This window comes from Stegostoma tigrinum, chromosome 6, assembly GCF_030684315.1.
Source record: "Stegostoma tigrinum isolate sSteTig4 chromosome 6, sSteTig4.hap1, whole genome shotgun sequence".
NCBI classification, from domain to species: domain Eukaryota; kingdom Metazoa; phylum Chordata; class Chondrichthyes; order Orectolobiformes; family Stegostomatidae; genus Stegostoma; species Stegostoma tigrinum.
Window position 1 is genome coordinate 17,228,490 of NC_081359.1, and position 23,829 is coordinate 17,252,318.

Here is a 23,829-nt window from a genome sequence, read left to right on the forward strand (position 1 = left end):
TCAAGAAGTGCAATCCTGCAGCTCAAATGCCTTCTACATAACAACTTAGTTTATTCAGCTGCTTTTTTAAAAAAAACTTCTTGACAACTCTCTTTGTTCAAACATTACACAAGGCAATAACAGACCATTTACTAAATTCAAAAAGTAGCAAGTCGGAGTGTTCTCACCATCACTCTGGCACACAGCTTCTCAGTTACTTGAAAGTGCAACGTCTAGAAGATAACAAACACACAGCAGATGGATGCTAACTCTGTTGGATCCAAAATAAGTGCTCAGTATGTTTCTAGTATGGGCTCCTCAAGAGTTCAACATCAAGATAAACACAATTCAAATACCTATTGAGACTTACAACATGTGGACCCACTATTTTCTATGCAAGACTGTTAGTGAAACCATATCATATTTCACTGTTAAATTAAACAAAAAGCTAAATGTTTCACAAATAGGTTTACTGTACAGGAGGGAGGAATTTACAAAAAGTAGAAAGGTGAAAAGATATAAACTTCCACCTTTCAAATCAGTGTATTATGGCATAGAAGGTGCAGCCATGATCCCATCTGCTCTGAGCTGGACATAAAAAGGTCCCATGGGACAACAGTGAAGAAGAGCATTCCCTCTAATGCCTGACCGACGTCAGAACACATTGGCGTTTGGAACTTTGAATCACATTGCCAACTGTGAAATTTTGCTGAGTGCACTTTTGTTGCCACATTTCCTACCTAACATCCAAAAGTACTCACTCAGTTGTAAACTGCTTCGGGATGTTCTAAGATCATGAAAAGTGAGACTCAAATGCCAAACTTTTTTCTTTCTTTTTCCATAATAGAGTAATTAGAGTAAGTTAGAATTTTAAGATTTAAACGTAGCTATGAGGTAAAGGATAAAACAGTTGAGAAATAATTCTAGAAATACATAAGTTATATTCATAAAGTGGCTCTCACACAATAAAATAAGCAAAGATGCTTCACAGAAGTATTATAAAACTAAATCTGGCATTGAGTCACAATGAGTTCAAATTTATGAAGGAGGTAAGGCAGGAAGCTCATCAGAATGCATTGGAATAGTTGAGTCTGCAGATACTGAAGTACTGGTTGGGTGTTTCAGCAGCAGATGAGCTGAAATGGGGGAAGAGATTGAAGAAAGAAGTCTGTGTGATGGGGTGGATAAATGAAATCCAGCACACCAGATTTTTCTTTAATTTGTAGGTGGTAGGAATTACACATCTTTAATAACCTCTGAGAAAGTGGTAGTTAGCTGCCACCTCAAGCTGCTGCAGTCCATGTAATGATTACAGTTTGTTGCAGCAGTGGACACGAATTGATGCCAAAAGTTTGATGGTGATATTTTGAAGAGCAGGGGAGTTCTCCCTAGTGTCCTGTCTATCCCTCAATCAACGTCACTGAAACAGGTTATCTGGTCATTATCACATTTGCTGTTTGTGGGACCTTGCTGTGCACAAAACTGACTGTTGTGTTTCCTATAGTTTCATATAGTAAAACCAGTTTACGGAGGCCCCTTTAAAGCACTCTGCACATTTAGCTACCAGAAACAGGTCCCAATCACAGTGGAAATTAACAATTTACTTACTTAACTCATTGAGTTTAAGCAGCATCAGAAGCAACTATACACAGACTTCAAACATAGCTACTAAAGTTCCACCCCATGCTTGCCAAGCATTGTAAAATCTTGTCGATCGAAGTGAAGCATTGTCATCATTTCTTAATGCATGAAGAACACACTATCACGGAAATTAGGTCAATATAAACACTACATGTCGGTATAACATATAAGGCTACTTAAGAAAAGTCAATCTTAGACACTTAGGTCATTTAATAAAATTTGATAGCAATGCCCATGTTAGGTATTTCTTCTTGTTTAATGCCGGTCTAGCCTGCTTTCAATTTGCAGCATAGTCGAGAAACACAATAAAAGTGGACTTGTACTTGACCTAAGGGAAGAATAGGGTCAGTCTTCAGAGATTGCTGATTATGTTAACATAGTTTTAGGCTTTTAGTTTGCCACAAGCCAATATTATTCATTTGTTTTCAACACATTTTATTTCAGCTCATACAACAGATGTTTCTATTGTGAGCACAACTCTAGATGTCCATTGTGCCTACTCACAATAAGTTAGTACTTGTATAAGTTACCTCTCCCAAATAGTTACCCTCTTAAATAAATTCCTGGGCATTGATACTGTTCAAAATCAGTAGCAGATGTCAGTTCACTATTCCTGGCTCACCAGTCCATCTTTAGCCAAGTAATGTGCAATACAGTAAGACTAATTTCAATTGCTTATTAAAAGTAACAGTAATACAAATGGACAAAGTATTATGCATCTTTGTCGGCAAACACATCTGATTTACCCAGGTAAATTGCACCGAGCGGTGCAACAGTGGGCCCTTTCAATAACTTGCACTTTTAGGACACATTTAACATTATTCAGCATTTCACAAAATGAGTAGAATACTAAATTCTAACAGCATTGGGAGAAGCCTTATAAAGACCGGGTCAGAATTAAAGCAACATTCAATCATGTGGTTATAGTCTTGAGCCAACATTGCAGACATTGTTATTTCAAAACACAATCAAAAAATTTGATAGCATTTGTGTGAAAAAGAAATGACAACAGAAATTGCCAGATTGCCGTAAAATCCACTGGTTCACTCATGACCTTCAGGGAAGGGAAACTGCTGTCATTCTACACTCTGGCTTTATTTTCTTTCATAATTCTGAAGAAATGTTAAACCAGGAGAAAGACCTGCCCTCTCAACTGAATTTAAGGATCGAAAAAGATCCCATCTGAGAAGAGTAGGAGTGTTTTCCTGGGTGTCTTACTCTATGCCTATGCAAAAACCAATATCATTAAGACATTATCTCATTTAAAACTTTGATGCTTGTGACAGGCAACTTGATTGTTTTGTTCAGCCACAAGAGTGACAATACTTTGGAAGTATTTAATTGATCATGAAATATGTTGAGATGTCCAGTAGTCACGCATGGCTGTACAGAAATGGGAGATTTTTATTTCTCATATGGCTCCAATACCACAAATATCCACAGTTCAATGAAAGCAATCTCCCACGAGCAAATCACATCCTGACAGCAAGTTAGAAAGAAAATTAGATGGACATGCGAAGTTTTAGATTTTTGGATGGCTGTAAATTCAGCGCTAAAGATGTAAGGCAGTGGAATATAACATACAAAGGTGCTGAAGATGGAAAGACAAAAACGTATTTATCCGGATTTTACTTGCTGGTCATGGTGCACATAAAAGGAGATATAATGACCTTAACCTCAGAATGGTGATGTCCAATGGCTCATTGCAGTCATTAATGTATTTTTGAGAAGTTTCAATGAAGGAGGTGGCGGTTAAGTGGCCCAGCAAATACCATACTCAAACAATACCATCAAGCTAGGAAATCAATCCTTGGCTCAATGAAGTGTGCAGGAGGACATGCCAGGGGCAGCACCAGGCGGACCTAAAAATGAGGTGTCAACCTCGTGAAGCTACCAAATAGAACTACTCACATGCCAAACAGCATAAAGAGCAAGCAAAAGACAGAGCTTAGCGATCCCACAACGAAAAGATCAGATCCAAGCTCTGCAGTCATAGAGATGTACAGCACGAAACATTCCCTCTGTCCAACTCGTCCATGACAACCAGCTATCCGAAACAAAACTGGTCACATTTGGACTCCCCCACCCTGCAGAAAAGACTGTGATTACTCACCCTATCCATACCTTGTACGATTTTATAAACGCCAATAAGGTCAGCCTCTGGTGCGCCAGTGAAAACAGCTGCAGGCTATTCAGTCTCTCCTTATAGCTCAAACCTTCCAACCATAGCAACTTCCTTGTAAATCTTTTCAGAGCCCTTTCAAGTTTCACTCATCCTTTCTATAGCAGGACAACCAGAACCGTATGCAGTATTGCAATAGTGGCTTAATCAATGTCCTGTACAGCCACATGACCTCCCAACTCCTATGCTCAATGCACTGGCCAATAAAGGTAAGCATACCAAACGCCTTCTTCATTATCCTGTCAATCTACCACATCCAGTCATAATTAGTGGTGGACAATTGAACAACTGATTGGAGGACAAGGCTCCACAAATATCCTCATCCCCAACCTCAATGATGGAAGAGCCCAATACATCAGTGCAAAAGATAAAGCTGAAGCATTCACAGCAACCTTCAGCCAGAAATGCCAAAATGGATGATCAATCTTGGCTTCCTCCTGTGGTCACCAGCAACACTGATGCCAGTCTCTAATCAATTCAATTTACTCCACTTTAAATCAAAAAAGGATTTTTGGCACTGGATACTGCAAACACTATGGGCCGCAACAATAGTACTGAAGACTTGTGCTCCAGAACTTACTGCTGTCCTGGCCAAGCTATTCCAATCCAGTTACAACACTAGCATTACACAACAATGTGAAAATTTGCCAAGGTATAACCTGTACGTAAAAAGCAGGACAAATCCAATCCAGTCAATTATCACCCCATCAGTCCACTCTTGACCATCAGGAGAGTGGGGGAAGGTGTTATCAACAGTGCAATTAAGTAGCATCTGTTCTGCAAATAACCTGTCTGTAGACACCCAGTCTCCTCACCTCATTACAGCCTTTGTTCAAACATAGACAAAAGAGCTGAATTCCAGAGGTGAAGTGAGTGAGAGTGGCAACCCTTGACATCAAACCCATATTCAACTGAGTGTGGCATCAAGGAGCTCAAGCAAAAACTGGAATCAACAGGGTATTAGCAGTCAAATTCTCCGCTGGTTGGAGTTACACCTGCACATAGGAAGATGGTTGTAATTGCTGGAGGTCAGTCATCTCAGTTCGAGGACATCTCTGCAAGTGTACCTCAGGGTAGCGACCTAGGCCTAAGCGTCTTCAGTTGCTTCACCCATGACCTTCCCAACACCGTAAGATCAGAGGTGGAAATATTCATCGATGGCTGTACGATGCTCAGCATCATTCGCAACGCCTCAGATACTGAAGCAATGCATGTTCAAATACAACAAAATTTGGATGATATCCAGGCTTCAGCTGACAATTGGTAAATTCGCATCACACAAAAGCCACGCAATGACAAGTTCCTCCCCAAGCCACTCACCATCCTGACATGGAAATATATTGCTGTCCCTTCACTGTTGCTGAGTGAAATCCTGGAATTCCTTCCCTAAATGCATTGTGGATCTACCGGCAGCACGTAGACTGCAGCAGTTCAAGAAGGCTGCTTGGGACAAGCAATAAACGCTGGCCTGTCAGCAATGCCCATGCTCCATGAGTGAATAAAAAAGATAATCTGCTTTGGTGATGTCAAACAGGACATACTTAGAATACTGTGTCCAATTTTGGGCCCCACACCTCAGGAAGGACATACTGGCGCTGGAGCGTGTCCAGCGGAGATTCACACGGATGATCCCTGAAATGCTAGGTTTAACATACAATGAACGGCTAAGGATCCTGGGATTGTATTCATTGGAGTTTAGAAGTTTGAAGGGAAATCTAATAGAAACTTACAGGATAATGTATGGCTTAGAAAGTGTGGACGCTGGGAAGTTGTTTCTGCTCAGCAGGGAGTCTAGGACCCGTGGGCACAGCCTTAGAATTAGAGGGGGTCAATTTAAAACGGAAATGAGGAGACATTTCTTCAGCCAGAGAGTGGTGGGCTTGTGGAATTCATTGCCACGGAGTGCAGTGGAGACCAGTACATTAAATGTCTTCAAGGCGGAGATTGATAAATTCTTGATCTCACAAGGAATTAAGGGCTATGGGGAGAGTGCAGGGAAGTGGAGTTGAAATGCCAATCAGCCATGATTATATGGCAGAGTGGACTCGATGGGCTGAATGGCCTTACTTCCACTCCTATGTCTTATGGTCTTACGGCATTTTATCCTGCTCTCCTTCAAAACAATGCCATGAGATTTTTGCATCACTTGATAGGAAAGGTAGGCCCTTGAGTTTAATCAGTCATCTAATAAAAGGTATATCTGATTGTGTTAGATAGGAGTACCAGCCTTGTTTCTAATGCGTAAGTCTTTGAAGTTCATTTTTATTTTGAAAGTTATAACTTGCACAGTTTTAAAGTGTATAGATACAAAACTTCAGGAGAGTGAGATGCTGATTACATCAATAAACTTTGGTCTGAGAAGGGATAAACACAAGACTGAGAAGTTTGGTCAATACGGGCTTGATAGCAGACATACATCTTGCTGTCTCTTGGTGGGCATGAGAGAGGAAGAGGCAGATACCACCACAACTTTAAAATTCTCATACATGCTTTAATTACCTTCCTGGCCTTTTCCCTCACCATTTCTATAACCTTTTTAGCCATACCCCATCCCCCCAGGTCTTTGGAATCAACAATTTTGGTCTTTTGCACTTCACACTTGCATAACTGGCGCTTTCAGCTGCCTGGGCCCTCAAGCCCTTCGGTCTAAATTCCGCTGTCTCTCACTCCCTTTTTAAGATACTCCTGGAAATCTTTCACCTGGCAAAGCATTTTTAGCCCCCTGTGACAATACTTTCATACAATGATGCATTTTGCATATTAATCACTGAGGAAATTCTCACTGTACTTTAACTAGTGCAATCATTGTAGTTCACTGTGGCAGAACAGTACAGCTGATAATTGGAAAATGAGATGTCTATGACATGCAGTACTTTCAAACTTTCACTTGAAATTGAATTTGTGGGAAAATGGGCATAGGAGAGATGTATCAAATTACACTTAGATGTGTTTTAAGAACAACTGCTTAACTGTGACAAATAGCCATATAACACCATGAAATAGTGCAGTATCACACTAGCTTTATTCAGTCCTATCTGTACAGCGTAAAAATGGATTTAATATATTCATTGAGCAAAACTTCTGGAATTATTAAGGAAGAAATGTTTGCCAAGAAAATCGCCCAATAATTGATTTAGTTGAAGTCAGAAATAATCAAGGATGCTTTAAAAATACGATTTTATGTCAGAACTGTCTGATTTTGTGGAGATGATGTCTCAAAGTATAGAAAGTTACAATTTATTCATTCATATCATAAATAACTCTAAACAGAACTTACAAAGGCCAAATTCAAATGAATAGAATTTGCAAAAACTTTTTTAGCTGCACAATTACGATATTATTTAGTTTGCTGATGAATTCATGAAATGGGTCCAAAGCAGTGCAATTTCATCACAACATAAAATGTTAATTGTCTTTGTTTATGCAACTGCAAAGTAGCACTGAAGAATGATAGAGGCATTAGCTTATGGCAAATGCTGTAAGTAACAGATGTAGAAAAAAACTTCTCAAAATATTTAGAGCTCCATATTGCTAGTTTCCACTGAAAAGAATACCAGATTTTATTGATGTCTTTCACTTTTAAAATCTAAACCTTCTTTTGGTTTTTAATATGCTTTAATAAAAATACGTTTCTCTACATTTATAGCTTCCACCATTCCAGACTATGGAACAACCCAGTTAAACGATTAAAAAAAAATAGTTGTATTTATTTTTAGCTTTCATCATAAAGGTTCAAGTTCCATTCATCTTGACTGATAGCTTTCCCTCTGAGCTGCATGAAACTACACTGTCATCACTGCCTTCTATTGTTTGGGATATAAAACTGATTGCCTGCACAAGTGAACTTTAAAGATCTATTGGACTTTTTTTTTATTCTTGTACAGAACGTGTGTTTTCCATGTCAGCATTTATTGCCCATCCCTAACTGTCCTCAAGGAGGTGGTGGTGAGCCATCTTCTTCAACAAGCTCTGTTGATGAAGGGTAAATACACCACAGTGCAATGATGAAGAGAATTTGAAACTTTTGCCTGGGTATTGTCCAGGTCTAGCTGCATATGAACACTGATTGCCTCAATATTTGTGAAGTAAGTAATAGTGTTAAATACCATTCAACCATCGGCAAACATGCTCCATTTTTCCAGCAATTTCTGTTCATGTTTCACCTCTGACCTTATAGTGACGTGAAGGTCATTGATGAAACAGCTGAATGCAATTGGGCCCAGGACACTGACTCAAGGACCTCCTGCAGTGATATCCTGAGACATAACACTTGGTCTCCAACAACCACAAACATCTTCCTTTGTGCTAATTTTGTTCCAACCCAATGGAAAGATTTCCCAATTCCCACTGACTTGCTAGGTCTCCTTGATGCCACACTATTCAAATGATCCCTTGATGTCAATTGCAATCATGCTCACCTCACCTCACCTCGTGAGTTCAACTCTTTGATCTATGTTTGGACCAAGGCTGAAATCGGTTCAGGAGCACTGGAAAGGATCAGGGGATTCATCACGAAAGACATTAACTGATCTTTTGGCTCACTTGCTGATTGTGAGATTCTGCTGTGTGAAATGTTTGCTGAGCCTGCCAGTAAACACTGACACCTTAAAAATAATTAATTGAAAGCATTGGACTTTGGAACATCCCAAAGCTACAATAAGATTAAATAAGTACAAAATAGCACATCACAACATTTGTTTTTATCCCCAGTTATGTTGTTTTCAAAAGGCGATTGTCCATTCCACAGGATAGAGTGCACTGCATTACGTAACAAATCTCTTTCACTGATTGGGGTAAAAACCATGATATCACTAAAACAATAACTTGTATTAACAGTGCATGTATTGCAGTAAAATATTTCAATGTCTTTCATTCGTGCTTTATCAAATTCAAGTGCAACACCAAATCACATCAAGTTATTTGGTCAGGCTTGGTCAATAGGTAGGACCTAAAACAGGAAAGTGAGGCACAAGAGTTAATGGACTAACTTCCAGACTTTAGGACTTATGCAACTGAAAGAATGGTTACCAATGGTGGAGTGATCAGAATCAGGGATGTGCAAGAAGTCGGTGTTGGAGGAGTGCAGATATCTCAGAGTGTTGTAGAGCTGAAGGACATGCAGAGATAGGTGAGTGACAGACCACTTGAAATCAAGGACACAAATTAAAAAATAAACAGCCATTGTTGGGTGAATGGAATTTGATTAGAATCTGAGAAGTAGAGTTTACATGAACATGAAGTTTAAGGAGGGTGCAAGACAGGAGGCTAGCCAAAATCTGGAATAGTCAAGCCTCATGGTAACAAAGATGTGGATGAGGTTTTCAGCAGATGAATTAAGGGACAGGCAGAGGCAGCTATGGCTTGGAAATGGAAGCAGGCCACTTATTGATGGCACTGTTGTGTGTTTAAAAGCTCATCCCTGGGTCGTAGAGAATGGCAATGTTTTGAGCAGTCTGGATCAGCTTCAGGCAGCTACCATGGAGATGGGCAAGGGAACAGATAGTTTTGGATGTCAGCAAAAGGCATCAGGCAGATAAGAAAGAAGTAGCCAAAGATAGATCCTTCAATGATACTAGATATAACTATAAAGGAGTGGGAAGACAGCCATTGCAAGTGATTCTCTGGCTACAACAAGATATAGCACACTTAAAGAACTCTTCACAAAGTTGTGTATTTAGCAGTAACAAAAAGATGGACCCAACTTTTCTAGTTAGTTAATATATTTTCATTGAAAATAATATTGATTGTAATCTCAACTTCTCTGCATGTAAGCTTCTTCAGAAAACACTATGTAAGAACAGTACACCTGTCTGTTAAGAATAATGGCCAAAATAAAGAAAGGATTTAATATTTGGTACGTATTCTCAGTTTACTTGCATTTTACAACCAAAAGACCTCCCAAACCTCTTTACAACCAATTAAATATCCTTTCAAGTATAGTCACTGCTGTAACGTAGGAAATGTGGCAGCCAATTTGCACACAGCAAGGTCCCACAAATTCAATGAGATTCTGACCAGATAATCTGTTTTAGTGATCTTGGTTGAGGCATAAATAGTGGTCAGGTTTCAAGAAAACTCTTGAACTATTGTTCTAAAAGTGTAATATTTTAACACCCTGGAAGGCAAGTCAAAACAAGTTTGAAGGAATAATCCAGCATCACAACATTGAAACCACACAACTGAATTACTGCCTTGTAGTTCACTTATACACATCCATTATCCTCTATAAAAGGTATTGCAGCGTAAATTCCCAGTCATTAGTTGCTAATGTAGAAGACAGCAGTATCATGTTTCATCCGATTACTGTGTGTTTATTTGAAAAGTTAAGTTAAAACTAAAAGAAAATGCACCAATCTCTTTTTAAAATAAAATTAAACATCATTTTTAGGTGAACTTAAAGTGAGCAGCAATTGTGACAGATCTTGATTTTATACATAATTGATTTCAGTTAAGTTTAATTTATTTATGTACAAAAGGATCAAGCCTGTCATCTTCTGAATTTGTAATGAAAAAGACTAGCAAGGCTCTGTTTTACTGTGTTGTGTCACTGTCCATGTTGGAAAATCAGTTAATTCAAACTGGGAAAGAAAATGTCCTGCAAAAGTCTAAGTGGCTAGGCTTAATTGGATATGTTGTAGGAAATAGATTACACTTCTGATTTTTATAACCTGTAGTTTAAAGCTTTTGCAGGCCAAGAAAAGGGGAAGCTGCCCATTAACTTATCAGTTCCAGGCCTTGCCTTCTTAATTGACAACCTCAGGGCTACTTTCATCACTTGTCGACTCCATACTTGCAGTCAATTTTTTTCCTTTGGGATATTACTTAATCATTGTCATGATGGTGTTCCTGATACATTGCAGTTCACATGATAAAGCAGGCAAGACATTCAAGCTTTGCAGAAATATAAAACACTTCTTTTGCAGTGGATGCCTATGCAGAACGTGCCTACGTATCAACAGTCAGTGAACTTCAAAGACAATTAAAACAGTGCTGAAACTCACAGAACTTTTGACATTAGGTTCTATATAAATGAAAGTAAGTGTTGGTTTTTCAAAATACTGTGTAAACCTAAATTATGAACCTTATTCTTTATATCCAGATGCTCAAATTAATGCTGTAGCTTTACAGCTGCATAAAATGCAAGAAGCACAATCCTCATCTGTACAAGGCAATAATATCTTTGATGCCCAACTTCATTATTAATGTGACGTAAAGTTTATGTATAGTAATATATTTTAGCAAGTCTCAAAGCAGCCATAACAATGGCATGACAGATACCCAGTATGCTCTTGCACTCGGTTTTGTGCTGAGGATTAGCAGAACTTCAATAATTGGGTCTTTGGAATGTCATCTGTCATGAATTACATACACCTGGGAACATTGTTTGATGCTCAATATGGACAGATTACTGGAATTTTCAAACCGCGCTTTCGTTGTAATTGACATTTGAATTGTTTGAAGTTTCTCATTAACTTCTTTAACAAATTAAATGCAGATGTATATAACTTAACAGCATACAGTACAAGGAAAAAATGATGATTGAATCACAATTTATTTTACAAAATCCAGCATGAGGAAATTTAACTCTTCCACAACTGGAGAGTCTTAAAATTCAGAGTTCTGTACTCTTGCACTGTGAGTATTTCATCATTGTGTTTAGTTAAATCCCCAACAGACTAACTCAGTGGGTAACACACTTTTCTCTGAGTCAAAAGTTTGGGAGTCTATGTCTTACTCCAGAGACTTGAGCACAAAATGCTTGACTGATACACAAATACAGTACAGGGGGAGTACTGCACTGATGGGGATGCTGTCTTTTGGATGTAAGTTTCTTTTCCTTTGTTCATTCACAGTATGATGGCATCGCTGGCCAGGCAGCATTTACTGCCCATCCCTAATTGCCCAGAAGGCAGTTCAGAGTCAACCATATTGTTGTGGGTCTGGAGTCACATGTAGGTCAAACTGGGTAAGGACAGCATATTTCCTTCCCTATAGGACATTAGTGAACCAGGTAGTTTTTGCAACAACCAATGGATTCATGGTAATCATTAGATTCTTAAGTCCAGATATTTGTTGAATTCCACTCTCTGCCATGGTGGGATTTGAACCTGGATCCCCAGAACATTTTCGAGGTCTCTGGGTCAACAGCCCAGCAACAATACCACTGGGCCATTGTCTCGCCCATAAATTAAACCTAAGCCCCATTTGTTCTCTCAGTTCAGCGTAAAAAGATCAGAGAATCACAGAATTTGTATGGCACAGGAGGAGGCCTTTTGGTCCATCATGCCTGCACCAATTCTATTAGCTAATGCCAATCTCCTGCCTCATCCCCATATCACTGTACATTATTTCTATTCAAATAATCATCCAATGCTCTCATGAATGCCTTGAACCTGTCTCCACACTTTTATAGGCAGTGCATTCCACACTCTAACTACTCCTGTGTGAAAAAGCATTTTCTTACATCACACTTGCTTCGTTTGCACATCACTTTAAATCTATGCCTTTTTTGCTTCATGAGTGGGAAAAGCTTCTCCCTATCTATTCTATCCAGCCTGCTTACATTTCAGAAAACCTCTATCAAATCTTCTCTCAGCCGCCTTCTCTCCAAAGGAAACAGTCCCAACTTCTTCAATCTGTCCTCATAATGGACATTTCTCATTCCTGGAATCATTCTTATAAATCAATTCTGCACTCTCTCCAATGCATTTGTATCTTTGCTTCAGTGTACATTACTCCTGCTGAGGTCTAACAAGTGTATTGAACAAGTTCAATATCACCTTCCTGTTCTTGTATTCATTCAGATTCTATTACATTCTGTCTGATATTACCTGGTCTTTGGCTCAAATTGAACCAATAAAATGAAATAATCATTCATAATTCTGTTATGCAACTTTTAAAAAATAGCTTTACAGTTTAAAGTAAATTTAACTTCGTATTTGCACTTTCTTACAGCTAATTTGTTTCCATAACAACAACCTCAGACAACATGCAATTTGCACATTTCTGCTTTTGCAACTTATAAACTGACCTGCGGCAATGAGCAGAGTATGGTATCACACGGGTTTTCCACAACAAGAAGAAACAGTGAAACAGAGCATCTTTCTTTTGTAAAGAGCATAAAACACATAAGACTATTTCTGAAATTATGCTGCAAACATACTCAGGATGTTGGGCTTTGACTATTAAGTCAAAGGCTGACTTCAAATATGAAAAATGCTTGAAATCTGCAACAATGACTGCCGTGACAGTGAGCTTTACCCAGTTAGGACAGGGTCAAGCTTGAATGTAACCCTTACCAGGTTGAGTTGCCTGCCAACAAGGCTCACACATGATCACTTGCTGAGTGAATGGTGAAGCCATACTCCAGATGGAGAGAAGGAAACAAAAACAGAGAAAACTTGAGAGAAAAGTTCAAAAGCTACAAAAATGTAGAAGCAAAACTTACAGATGAGGAGTCTAGATATACAAAATGGAATTGGTTAAATATTTTAAGGTGAAATTGGGAGGGCTTTTGGGGAAAGAACAGACGGAGAATGGGGCTAACTAGTTTCAAACAGGTGACACATAAATGATGAGCTGATGGCCGCCTTCTGTACCAGATGAGATTTGTACAGAACTTTGACATGAACGCTGACAGATATTAAGATAAATGTTGGTTAATTGGCAAGTGAAATGTGAAGAACATCTTTTATAAAGTTCAACTGCAGTAGTTTACTCACAAATAAATGTCTCTGTCAGCAGTTCTGAAGCAGGCATTGCGTTGTGGAGAAAACCATCTGGTTACATTGGAGATCCTGTAGAAAGGTTATTGTACCAGCATTAAGGTCAGGTTTAGCATCAATATCTTGAAATAAGGCAATCAAATGGAAGTAAAGCAATCTTATTAATATTCAGAATAACTTTGTTATTTTTTTTCAAAAGCTGAATCAAATCTTTTCGATGGATCAATAATAAGTACATTAAACTCAGGAAAAGTATCACACACTATCATCTTATTTGAAGATGGGAGTCAGCAGTTAGGAAGAGAGAGGAAAGAGCAAAGCCGAAAATTTGTGAAGTTAGAATGCACAGAAGGAAGCCATTCAGCATTTTAATCCACTGAACACAGAATATAAGTTTAGCAAATCAACACACAGCCATAAAAAGGTCTGATATTTAGGTGACTGTCTTAAACATGACAATACAATCCTAGTGTACATCAGGCTATGTACCAGAAAACACAGCAACATCCTTCTGAGAGGTCCAAATTTGACATTTTTTTGAGTTATCCTCCACAGCTGCCAGAACACAAACTAAATATCCACAAACATTTTCAATTTTATTTCAGTTATCAAGAAAACACAGTTTTTAATAATGATTTGTTAATGCTGTTTATTACCCGAGTACACAGGTCAGGCCAAACAGTAATTGTCTAGCGCACAGAGCTGCCTTTGACAAGAAGCGAAACATCAATAACTTGCACATATCTAGAGCTGTTAATATATAAAAATGTGCAGTCAGAAACGATGAACTGAGGGGTTGGCAGTGAAATAGAAAGAGTGGTGATGCTCCTTGCCACAGATCTCCCCTTTATCCAACCCTCCACATCCATACCACATGACACCATCTTCTTAGACGGCAGAATGGAACACGTTGATCATATTGTTCCTACATTCAACTTTTAGCTGTGTCTCATCCGACATGTTTTTAAAGATGGTGTTAAAGGAGGAAGGGAAATTAGACAGGCAAAGGTTTTGGAGAGTATTCCTTAGCAACAGGCAAGAGTAGCTGAAGGCATGGCAGGTAACTTTGAAACAAATGGAGGAAAGGATTCACAAGTAGCTTGTCAGAGAAGTAGCAAGATATAGGGCAGAGGGAACAGATAATTGTAGAGTTGGAGAAAGTACTGCTAGTGGCCAAGAATTAGTACAGGAGATATATCACAGTTTTGGGCAAAAGGTTCAGAAGCTGAAGGAGGCCAAGACACCAATTACACTGCAGTTGGAACTACATGTAGTGAGAAAACGAGGCTGAACTACACTTTGGAGGTCAAAGCAGAGATTGTAAGGTGCAAAATAAAAGCAGACCTGCCAGTCATGGAGATAGGGATGGCAGGGGGTTGTTGAGAAATAAATGGATGTCATTCATACACAGGTGGAAGAGACTAAACAAATATCTTAGGAACGATGTCTCCAAGGGCATGAAGTCGAGCTGAACACCAATTTATTGTCACGTGTATTTTTAGAAAGAAAAACAGTGAAAAGTTTAATAAATCGCCAGACCACAGCACGTAAATCTACAGAGGGAGAGGAACAATTTTGACAGTCATACTAGACTCGAAACGTTAATTCTGTTTGCTCTCTCTTTCTACAGTGCTGTCCGATCTGCAGATTTTCTAGAACACTTTGTGTTTGTTTCAGAAGTAAGTAACAGAATAGTAAGGCATAGCATCAAGAGAAAGGAAATGCTGCCCTGCCACAGAGGCAAGTGTAGTCAATTGTATCATGGACAAGGTCAGTCAGTTCAGAGATGGATTTGAGGGAGCTCACTTATTGAGGTACGCAGTGGTGGGGTGAATTGCTCGAAGAACGGCTCTGCCCCTCACGAATCCAAGGTCACGGTGTCTCTGACAGAAATAAAAGCCCAGCCCAGCCCACCCCTTCACTTCACTTCTCCAACTTACAGCAGCTCCCTGATCCTCACAGCCGCCATCTTAACGCGGGTAGGAGCCCTCGCTGATTGGTGGAGGGAGGGCCGCCTGCTGATTGGTGGAAAGCGACAGGCTTGCTGATTGGTGAAGAGAAGCTCGTTTGTTGATTGGTGCAGACGGACACGCCTGTTAATTAGATGTGTGTGAGAATCTGCCTGTTGATTGGCTCTATTGCACGCCTATCGATCAATGCGGCTGATGATTGGCTCACAGTTTGATTGACGGTTCCGCGAGCCAATTGTGATGCTTTGTCAATCACCCGGGCTCTCCTCGGCGTGGTCATGCTCCATTCAGCTTGCTACATTCTATATATTACAAATGTAACAACATCAAAATGTGGGAAGTGACTCAGTGTATTTCATTTGCAAATGCATTTGACGCATATGCTGTCAATCCTGTTCCAGCCAAGTGTTAATTGTATATTAATAGTGTTTAATTGTGTTCAGGTGGAGGGTGGGCATTAAACGAGAATTCAGTTTTTTTGTAGCTTGGAGCAGCCCATGTTTCATTTTTATGAAGGATGTGTGACATTGCATTATTTCCCTGCTGTTCTTCAGTTTCTAATTGCACTTCAGGTCTATGTGCCTGATCTTTAGCCATGTAGTATGAATTGCAGCCCTAGGTCTATTTGACCTGGTAGGTCTCAGTAGATTCAGTGCCACCAATCCTTCTTATTGGTGCTTGTCAAAGCTACTGATGTCAAGTGGGGGAGATGTACACATGCAATTTGTGGCAGAAGGTAGGGTCCATCCTGATTAGTAAACTGGTTTATTCTTTTTTTCTTAATGGTCAGTTACATTACATTCTGAGATGCATGCTAATATCTTGTGATATATCGTGTTCAGTATTAGACTAAGTATGTGTTACTGTAAACCACATTGACTTGGCTTTGGAATAACAATTTATTGAGACATGTTAAAATACTACTCTTACAACAAATTGGCACCTCCCAGAAATGGTTCCTTCCATCACAATGGACAGAGCATGTGTTGTGATGTCACTAAGCCTTTTCAGGTACTAACTACTAATACAACAGTCAAGGTTGCTAGGAACCAAGCAAGGCATCAGGGACTCATTCAGTCCAGCTGCCTACCTCTTTAACAGCTTTGTTTGTGCACATTTGTCTCAGGGGAGGGAGCACAGTGTCCATGAGCATGCTTATGATCTACCAAAACCAGTAGGCACTATAGTGACTGGAGTGTATTATGCACCCAGGAATATCATATTCCTTTAGAAGGTTTTGTTTTCTTGATTGTGTGCATAAAAGTGAAATGGAAAACAGGGTGGGAACAAAAGGGCAATGCAGAAGATGGAGAGAATGGCAAAAATGTGAAAGTCAAGCAGAAACTGTGCAATGGGCTTCTGAGAAGGTGAGGTTGAGAGCATCAACCAGCATTGTTTATGCATATTCAACTCAGTATGGATGCACCAACCTTCATAAGTTCACCTATATATTCAAGACTGTCATATGCTCATGTGCAACTTCTATCTTCCATCCTATCTTGTTTCCCATTTCTTTGATCATCTTCTCAACACCAAGGGGTTGCTGTAGAAGAACAGACATAATTTCTTGGAGAATACTTTATCTGCATCTCGTGTACAATAAGGAAGATATACTTTTGGACCATGCAAGCTGTGTACAATCTGTAAAGACCTTTTTGTTTAAGATTTCCTTTATTTGCTTGTGGGCTGACATGAATAAAGAACCATTTTAAACACCAAGGATTGCTGGAAGATTGCTGCTTTTTTTTTTTGAAAGCAAGTAATCTGACAATCCATTGTAAGCACTGTCTACACAGCTGCTTGTTTGAGCAGTGGTTAAAATGTGTTTGTAACTTAACTGGAGATGAGGGTTGCGTACAGATGGATCTTTAGTTGGTGCGAGTAGACGATTGGTCGCTGGACCACAAACCAGTTACTGTTGACAAAGGCCTTTGCTTGCCAACAACTATATTGATTGATTCTCACGTTTTTGATTAATTGGCTTGGAGTTGTGAAACAAGAAATAGAAAACTCTTCAGACCACCAACCAACTCAGGAGTTCTCTCTGTCTGCAGCAGAAGCTACTATAAGCTTAATTGAAGCCAGTACATTTTCCCTCCAATATATGTAACCTGTGAATTTTATCTATTAGTTTAGAAATGTTCTATACGTGAAACACCTACCCCATGACCCTCGTAAACCAAGGGACGTACCTGGAAAAGGAAGACTGAGAAGCAGCATTCTGTTTGGCACAAAGGATCACATCAACAGATCCTGTGAATAGAGACCACCGAACTGCTTTCTCTGATTTCTATTCATCCTTAACAGTCATTCTTTTCCTGTGTTTGTTTACGTAGTGAAGTTAAATGCGGATTGTCCATAATTGTTTCCCTCTAGCTAGAGTGTAATTCCATGTTTTCAACTATTGTGACCATGCTGGGATATGCAAGATTTGATTTCCATCATGTTACTCCAGTAAGGAGTGATAAACTACGTACATGCAGCACTCCTCACCTGTTCCACTCGGAGACCAACACAATTATTGTTTGGAAAAGTGAAATTATACAATTGGAGAACTGACTGGCTTGCTGTAATCATGTGACCTTTACTTCAGCCGTAGCTGCTTTTGTGTGCAATATATAGCAGCCATTGAACGCAACTCACTTCTTTGTAATCATTCACTCAAGGGATGTGGGTGTGCCTGGCTGGGCCAGCATTTATTGCCTGCCCTTAAGATGGTGGTGAGCCAACTTCTTGGACCTTTGCTGCAGATTGATGCAGCAGGCCATTAAGAAGTGAATTCCAGGATTTTGACCCAGTGATACTGAAAGAAAGACAATGTAAATATACAGTGATTTGATGGGGAACTTCTATGTGATGGTGTTCCCGTGTGTTTGCTACCTTTGTCCTTCTAGTTGGATGTAGTCATGGCTTTGGAAGGTGTTATCTGAGGATCTTGGTGAATTTCTACATCTATCTTGATTAATCACTTTATGCCGTTGAATAGGTTAGCACTGTTGGGTCTAGTGGTGACAAATGGTTTGTAACTGTTAGAATGGTGACCGTGGAAAGATTGCATCAAGTGAATATGAAATGTTAGACATCAGCACTTCATGCAACACTGTGAGCTTTGCAGATCTGTGCAAAACGGTTCAAGATAGTGACTCAAAAATGTAGCCCCCCACCCACCACCAAGTGATGTTGCAGCTGTGTGATTGAACAGTACTTGCCCCAAGTGGTAAACGAAACAGAAATCCGAACAAAAGGGAAGAATTAAGACCTGGAGTTCCAGTGAATAGACATTAAGCAAAATCCACTGATCTCAGCTGGAAAGGAGTTAAATTCTTGGTCTGCTACATTGAAACATGTCAAGGAGAATTTGCAGCTTTTTACACGCCACTAAGCCATTGACTGTCCAATAAATCCCAGGAAGTTACAGATATGTTTACAGATCTAGGATGTCTTTCCAGTGACCACTGTTTCGATGTAGATAAATACAAGGCTGCATTTACTGAGAAGATCTAGCTGCCATCATCTTTAGCCTGAAAGATGAGATAGAAGAGCTGGAAAAGAGGGGTGCGATTAAGAAAGTGGCCAAACCTCCAGGCTAGATCAGCAGCCTCATAGCAGTCGAGTTTAAAATGTCTGGAAAACTAAAAGCATGTAGACAGAGGATTCCAATAAAACTTTGGGATCTGCACCACACCAACTATTGTAGAAATTTTGAAATCACTTGCTAAAGCAAATTTCTTCGCCACCCTCAGTACAAAGAATAACTGCTGGAACGTGAAGCTGGATGAATGCAACAGTTTTCTAACTATGTTCTGAATGCCATTTATAAGATACAGATGGTTGCATATATCATTTTAGTTTCCGTTGCCCCAGACACGGACAGCATAAAATAGCTGCTTAAAGTCTTGTTTCGGTAACATACCTTCAAATGACCTCTTTACCTGCTGTAAAACTCTATGATTCATTGATTTTTCTTCTGGTTTTCTGGAAATACCTGGAGTAGTTTCTTTAAAGGAGGTCACTGAAAGTTCATTGTGAATATTGGAGATTTTTTTGACTAAGGCTTCCTTGAAATCACATGATTAGTAATAACTGCTTTTCTGTAGATTCTGTTCAGGCTTTTCCGAATAGTGATTGGATGGAGGAAGCATTTATTTTATCTGGGTTGTTTGGAGGAAAGTGAACCAAGAGCAGGCTGAGTTGGAGGAAAGCTTGGTTTAAAAACAAACTCCCCAACTGAACTGTCTCACTTCATACATGTAAATGAAACACTGTTGTTGAGTTCAGGATGAAGCCTATTTGTTCTTTTTCAAAAAGTGAAGAAGCATCCCAGGATTGTATTGGCTGTAAAACATTATCTGCTTTACTGACAACTGTGAATGATTACAGACTTTATCACACAATGCCAGAACATCAGAGCAATAGACTCTGAAATATCCAATGCTTATTCTTTTCAAGACTAACACATTGTCTAAAGCATTTTCATTTTCAGAGAGCCAATCTTTGCAAAGAAATGTGTTTTTCTTTCTCTTTTTCTGAAGCATGTGAGTTTGAGTATGTGTTCTGGGAAAATGTGGGTTAAGCAGTTATACATCTATGTTACTAGAACATAGAACATAGAACAGTACAGCACAGAACAGGCCCTTCAGCCCACAATGTTGTGCCGACCATTGATCCTCATGGATGCACCCTCAAATTTCTGTGACCATATGCATGTCCAGCAGTCTCTTAAATGACCCCAATGACCTTGCTTCCACAACTGCTGCTGGCAACGCATTCCATGCTCTCACAACTCTCTGCGTAAAGAACCTGCCTCTGACATCCCCTCTATACTTTCCACCAACCAGCTTAAAACTATGACCCCTCGTGCTAGCCATTTCTGCCCTGGGAAATAGTCTCTGGCTATCGACTCTATCTATGCCTCTCATTATCTTGTATACCTCAATTAGGTCCCCTCTCCTCCTCCTTTTCTCCAATGAAAAGAGACCGAGCTCAGTCAACCTCTCTTCATAAGATAAGCCCTCCAGTCCAGGCAGCATCCTGGTAAACCTCCTCTGAACCCTCTCCAAAGCATCCACATCTTTCCTATAATAGGGCGCCCAGAACTGGACGCAGTATTCCAAGTGCGGTCTAACCAAAGTTTTATAGAGCTGCAACAAGATCTCACGACTCTTAAACTCAATCCCCCTGTTAATGAAAGCCAAAACACCATATGCTTTCTTAACAACCCTGTCCACTTGGGTGGCCATTTTAAGGGATCTATGTATCTGCACACCAAGATCCCTCTGTTCCTCCACGCTGCCAAGTACCATGTTACTGTCTGCATATGTTAACCAATTATTATAGCTTTGTTGAATACATTTTGTTTTGGTAACAAATGATTATATTTTATTAAACAGTTTGATATGGATAAGGTATTTAGTTGCTCATCTCAATAACTGGAAAAGGTATGTTTATTTTATGTTGTGACCTATATAGCAGTGGGGGCTATAATAACCTCTAACCTCCAGCCTCCACCATAAGAACATGTAATGATATTTAGAGTTATACAACATAGAAACAGACCTTTTTAAGTCTAACTAGTCGATGCCAACCTAGTTTCCTAAACTAGACTAGTCCCACTTATTTGGCACAGAACAAGAAGCAGTTTTCACTATAAGTAAATGAGTAATGATGACAGTTCCAGCTGAGGTATTCCTTTTGTTAGTGAAGTCTTGCAATGTAATGTAAGTTTACAAAACTTGGAACACCAGTTGTGTTTACGTCCAGGGCACTTAAGAAAATAGAACAATGCTACATGCAGATGGAGAACAAGCATCTGGCTGTTGGTTCACTTGTGAGCATTTAATCAACACCTCCTTTGGAAGAGACAAAGGGACAGTGGACTTCATGCACAAGCCACTTCAAAGGACCTTCCTCAAAACTACTTGCATCTGCTCCAGAATGTTTCTTCATTTGCAGAGATATCAACGGGAAGTAGCAAACAATCAAGGGAAACTGATGTACATTGACTATTGAGACCATCTATGTTTTTTTGTCTCACTTTTTGATTTGAGAGTGTGAGTTGAAGTTGAGATTTAAGCTTTGAACAAGTTTTTTTTTAGAAAGAGTAGAGAGAACAAAAGCCTATTTACCATCGGGAACTGGCCTGGAAAGATAACACAAGTTAATTACTTCCATAAGAACACTGTAGACAATTTTGCATCCAAATGTGGTTGGATGTTGATTTGGTCAATCAAGGGAGGACATGTTGGCCTGCCAACCACAGGAAATGTTGAAAAAGGAAGAGAAAACAGAGTGAACTGGCCCTGACTGTGTGTTTTGAGCAGCTGTCAGTTTTGTGTTTTTAAAAAGCTTTTGGGCAGTATTGCTTTTGTTTTTCTGCCTCTCTGATTTACACCAGTCTTCATCTTATGCTCTGAGAAGAGAATCCTAGTCCGTCTGAAGTGGGTGAATCGGCTGCTGAGGTTGTTTGCATCAACTGGTGGGCCTGGAATTTAAGCATGATATATAATTTCGTATGCCTCATGAGAGGCATAGATAAGGTGAAAAGCAAAATTCTTTTCCCTAGGGTGAGTGACTAGGGGGCATATTTTTAAGGTGAGAGGAGAAAGATTTAAAAGGGGCCTGAGGGGCAACTTTTTCATGCAGAGGGTGGTTCATGTGTGGAGTGAACTACCAGAGGAAGTGGGTAGTTGCAGGTACAGTAACAACATTTAAAAGACATTTGAACAGACACACGAATAGGAAAGACTTAGGGATATGGGCCAAACTCCAGCAAGTTGGACTAGTTTAGTTCCAGAAATTTGTTTGACATTGAGTTGGATTGAACAGTCTGTTTCCACGCTGTTTGACTCTGTGACTCTGAGTATACATGGAAGAAGACTTCACAGTTCACAGGATGGAACTGAAGGGCGGGGAACAGTTAAGTCAAACCTAATAATTCAGTAGGGAAGGTCGAACCCTCTGGATTTTGAAGCCTGTAAAGTAATGGAGTGAGGAATTGATGAGATTTTTCTTTATTGTGTTTTAATATCTTTTGTGTGGCGTTCTAAATTTAAATAGCTTGGTTTGTTTTAATTTACCACTTTTCCATTAATGTAATAGATCTCTGTTTTATTGTGAAGCACACAGGCTACAGATTTTCTTTTCTTGCAGTCAATGGCCACCACATTAAGGTTCTTGCTGGACAAGTCAGACCCTATAAGGTAATACCAGCTGGGACCATAACTGAGAAAGCTTGCGCTCTCGGACAGCCGCTACCAAGTGAGTACCACAATGTTACAGCTGCGGCATTTGGAAAATAAGTCAAGTTTTAGGCCCTTTTTACCTCTGGTGGATGCAAAAATATGCCGCCGTACTATCTTGAACTGTATATTTATCGCACAACCAACATCACCAAACAAAATCTAGATTTTGTCAATTAAAAAAAACAAAAGAACTGCGGATGTTGTAAATCAGGAACAAAAACAAAGTTGCTGGAAAAGTTCAGCAGGGTCTGGCAGCATCTGTGGAGGAGAAAACAGAGTTAACAATTCGGGTCCGGTGACCCTTCCTCAGAGCCCTTCCTCAGATATTGTCACGTTGTTTTGTAGGGCTTTGCTGTGTGCAAGCTAGCTGTTGCATTTCCCTACATGTATCAGTGAATATTCATTGAAAAATAAGTACTTAATTGACTAATGTATTTTGGGATTCTGTTGGGCCAAGACAAAGAGAGGTTCTACCGATAATTAAGAAAATATTTAAAATGCACTCCACTGAATAGCCAGTAGATGGAGTCGATGCACTCAGCTACCACAAAAAATACACCATCAGCAGGAATGAGTCTACTTTTCCTCTAGAAAGACAAGGGTACCAGACACATGGGCACACCACCACCTGCATGATCCCTTCCAAGCCATACACCATCCTGTCCTGGAAGTATAACAAGAGAAGTATCACTGGCACTGGATCAAAATCCTAGAACTCCCTTCTGGAAGCACTGCAGGTATATGTGCAGTCCAAAAGCTGCCACAATTTAGGAATGCACCTCACTATGAACTTATCTATGGCATTTGGTGGAAATAAATGCTGGTTTGTACAACTGAAATTGCAAATTTGAGGTAAAAGCCGATACAAATTTATATTAATGTTAAAATTGCAAAAGCTAATACTCTTTTTATATAAAATAAAAATGCACCATGTGGGAGCTAGGAAAAGGTTGTGTGCTCAGTGTAATCTCTGAATTGGAGAATAGTGGGTTTAGTGCCATTTCAGACAAAATCTAGAGCGGTAGTCCCTTTGCAGTACTAAGCTACTGTCTTTTAGCTGAGACAACAGTCAGAATCTCTTTCCAATAGTT

General features: G+C 39.6%; 1 protein-coding gene across 5 annotated transcripts in view; it reads right to left on the reverse strand.

The window, feature by feature from the left end:
• Nucleotides 1-15,542, reverse strand: part of clybl (citrate lyase beta like) — a 145,186-nt gene extending 129,644 nt beyond the window's left edge. For all 5 annotated transcript variants that reach the window (XM_048532651.1, XM_048532653.1, XM_048532650.1 and 2 more), the window contains exons 1-2: nt 15,468-15,542; nt 13,525-13,599 (exon numbers count right to left, since the gene is read on the reverse strand). In XM_048532651.1, coding sequence (XP_048388608.1) covers nt 13,525-13,599; nt 15,468-15,496 — 104 coding nt within the window. In that variant the 5' untranslated portion in view covers nt 15,497-15,542. The remainder of the gene's footprint in view (nt 1-13,524; nt 13,600-15,467) is intronic.
• Between the last annotated feature and the right edge of the window lie 8,287 nt (nt 15,543-23,829).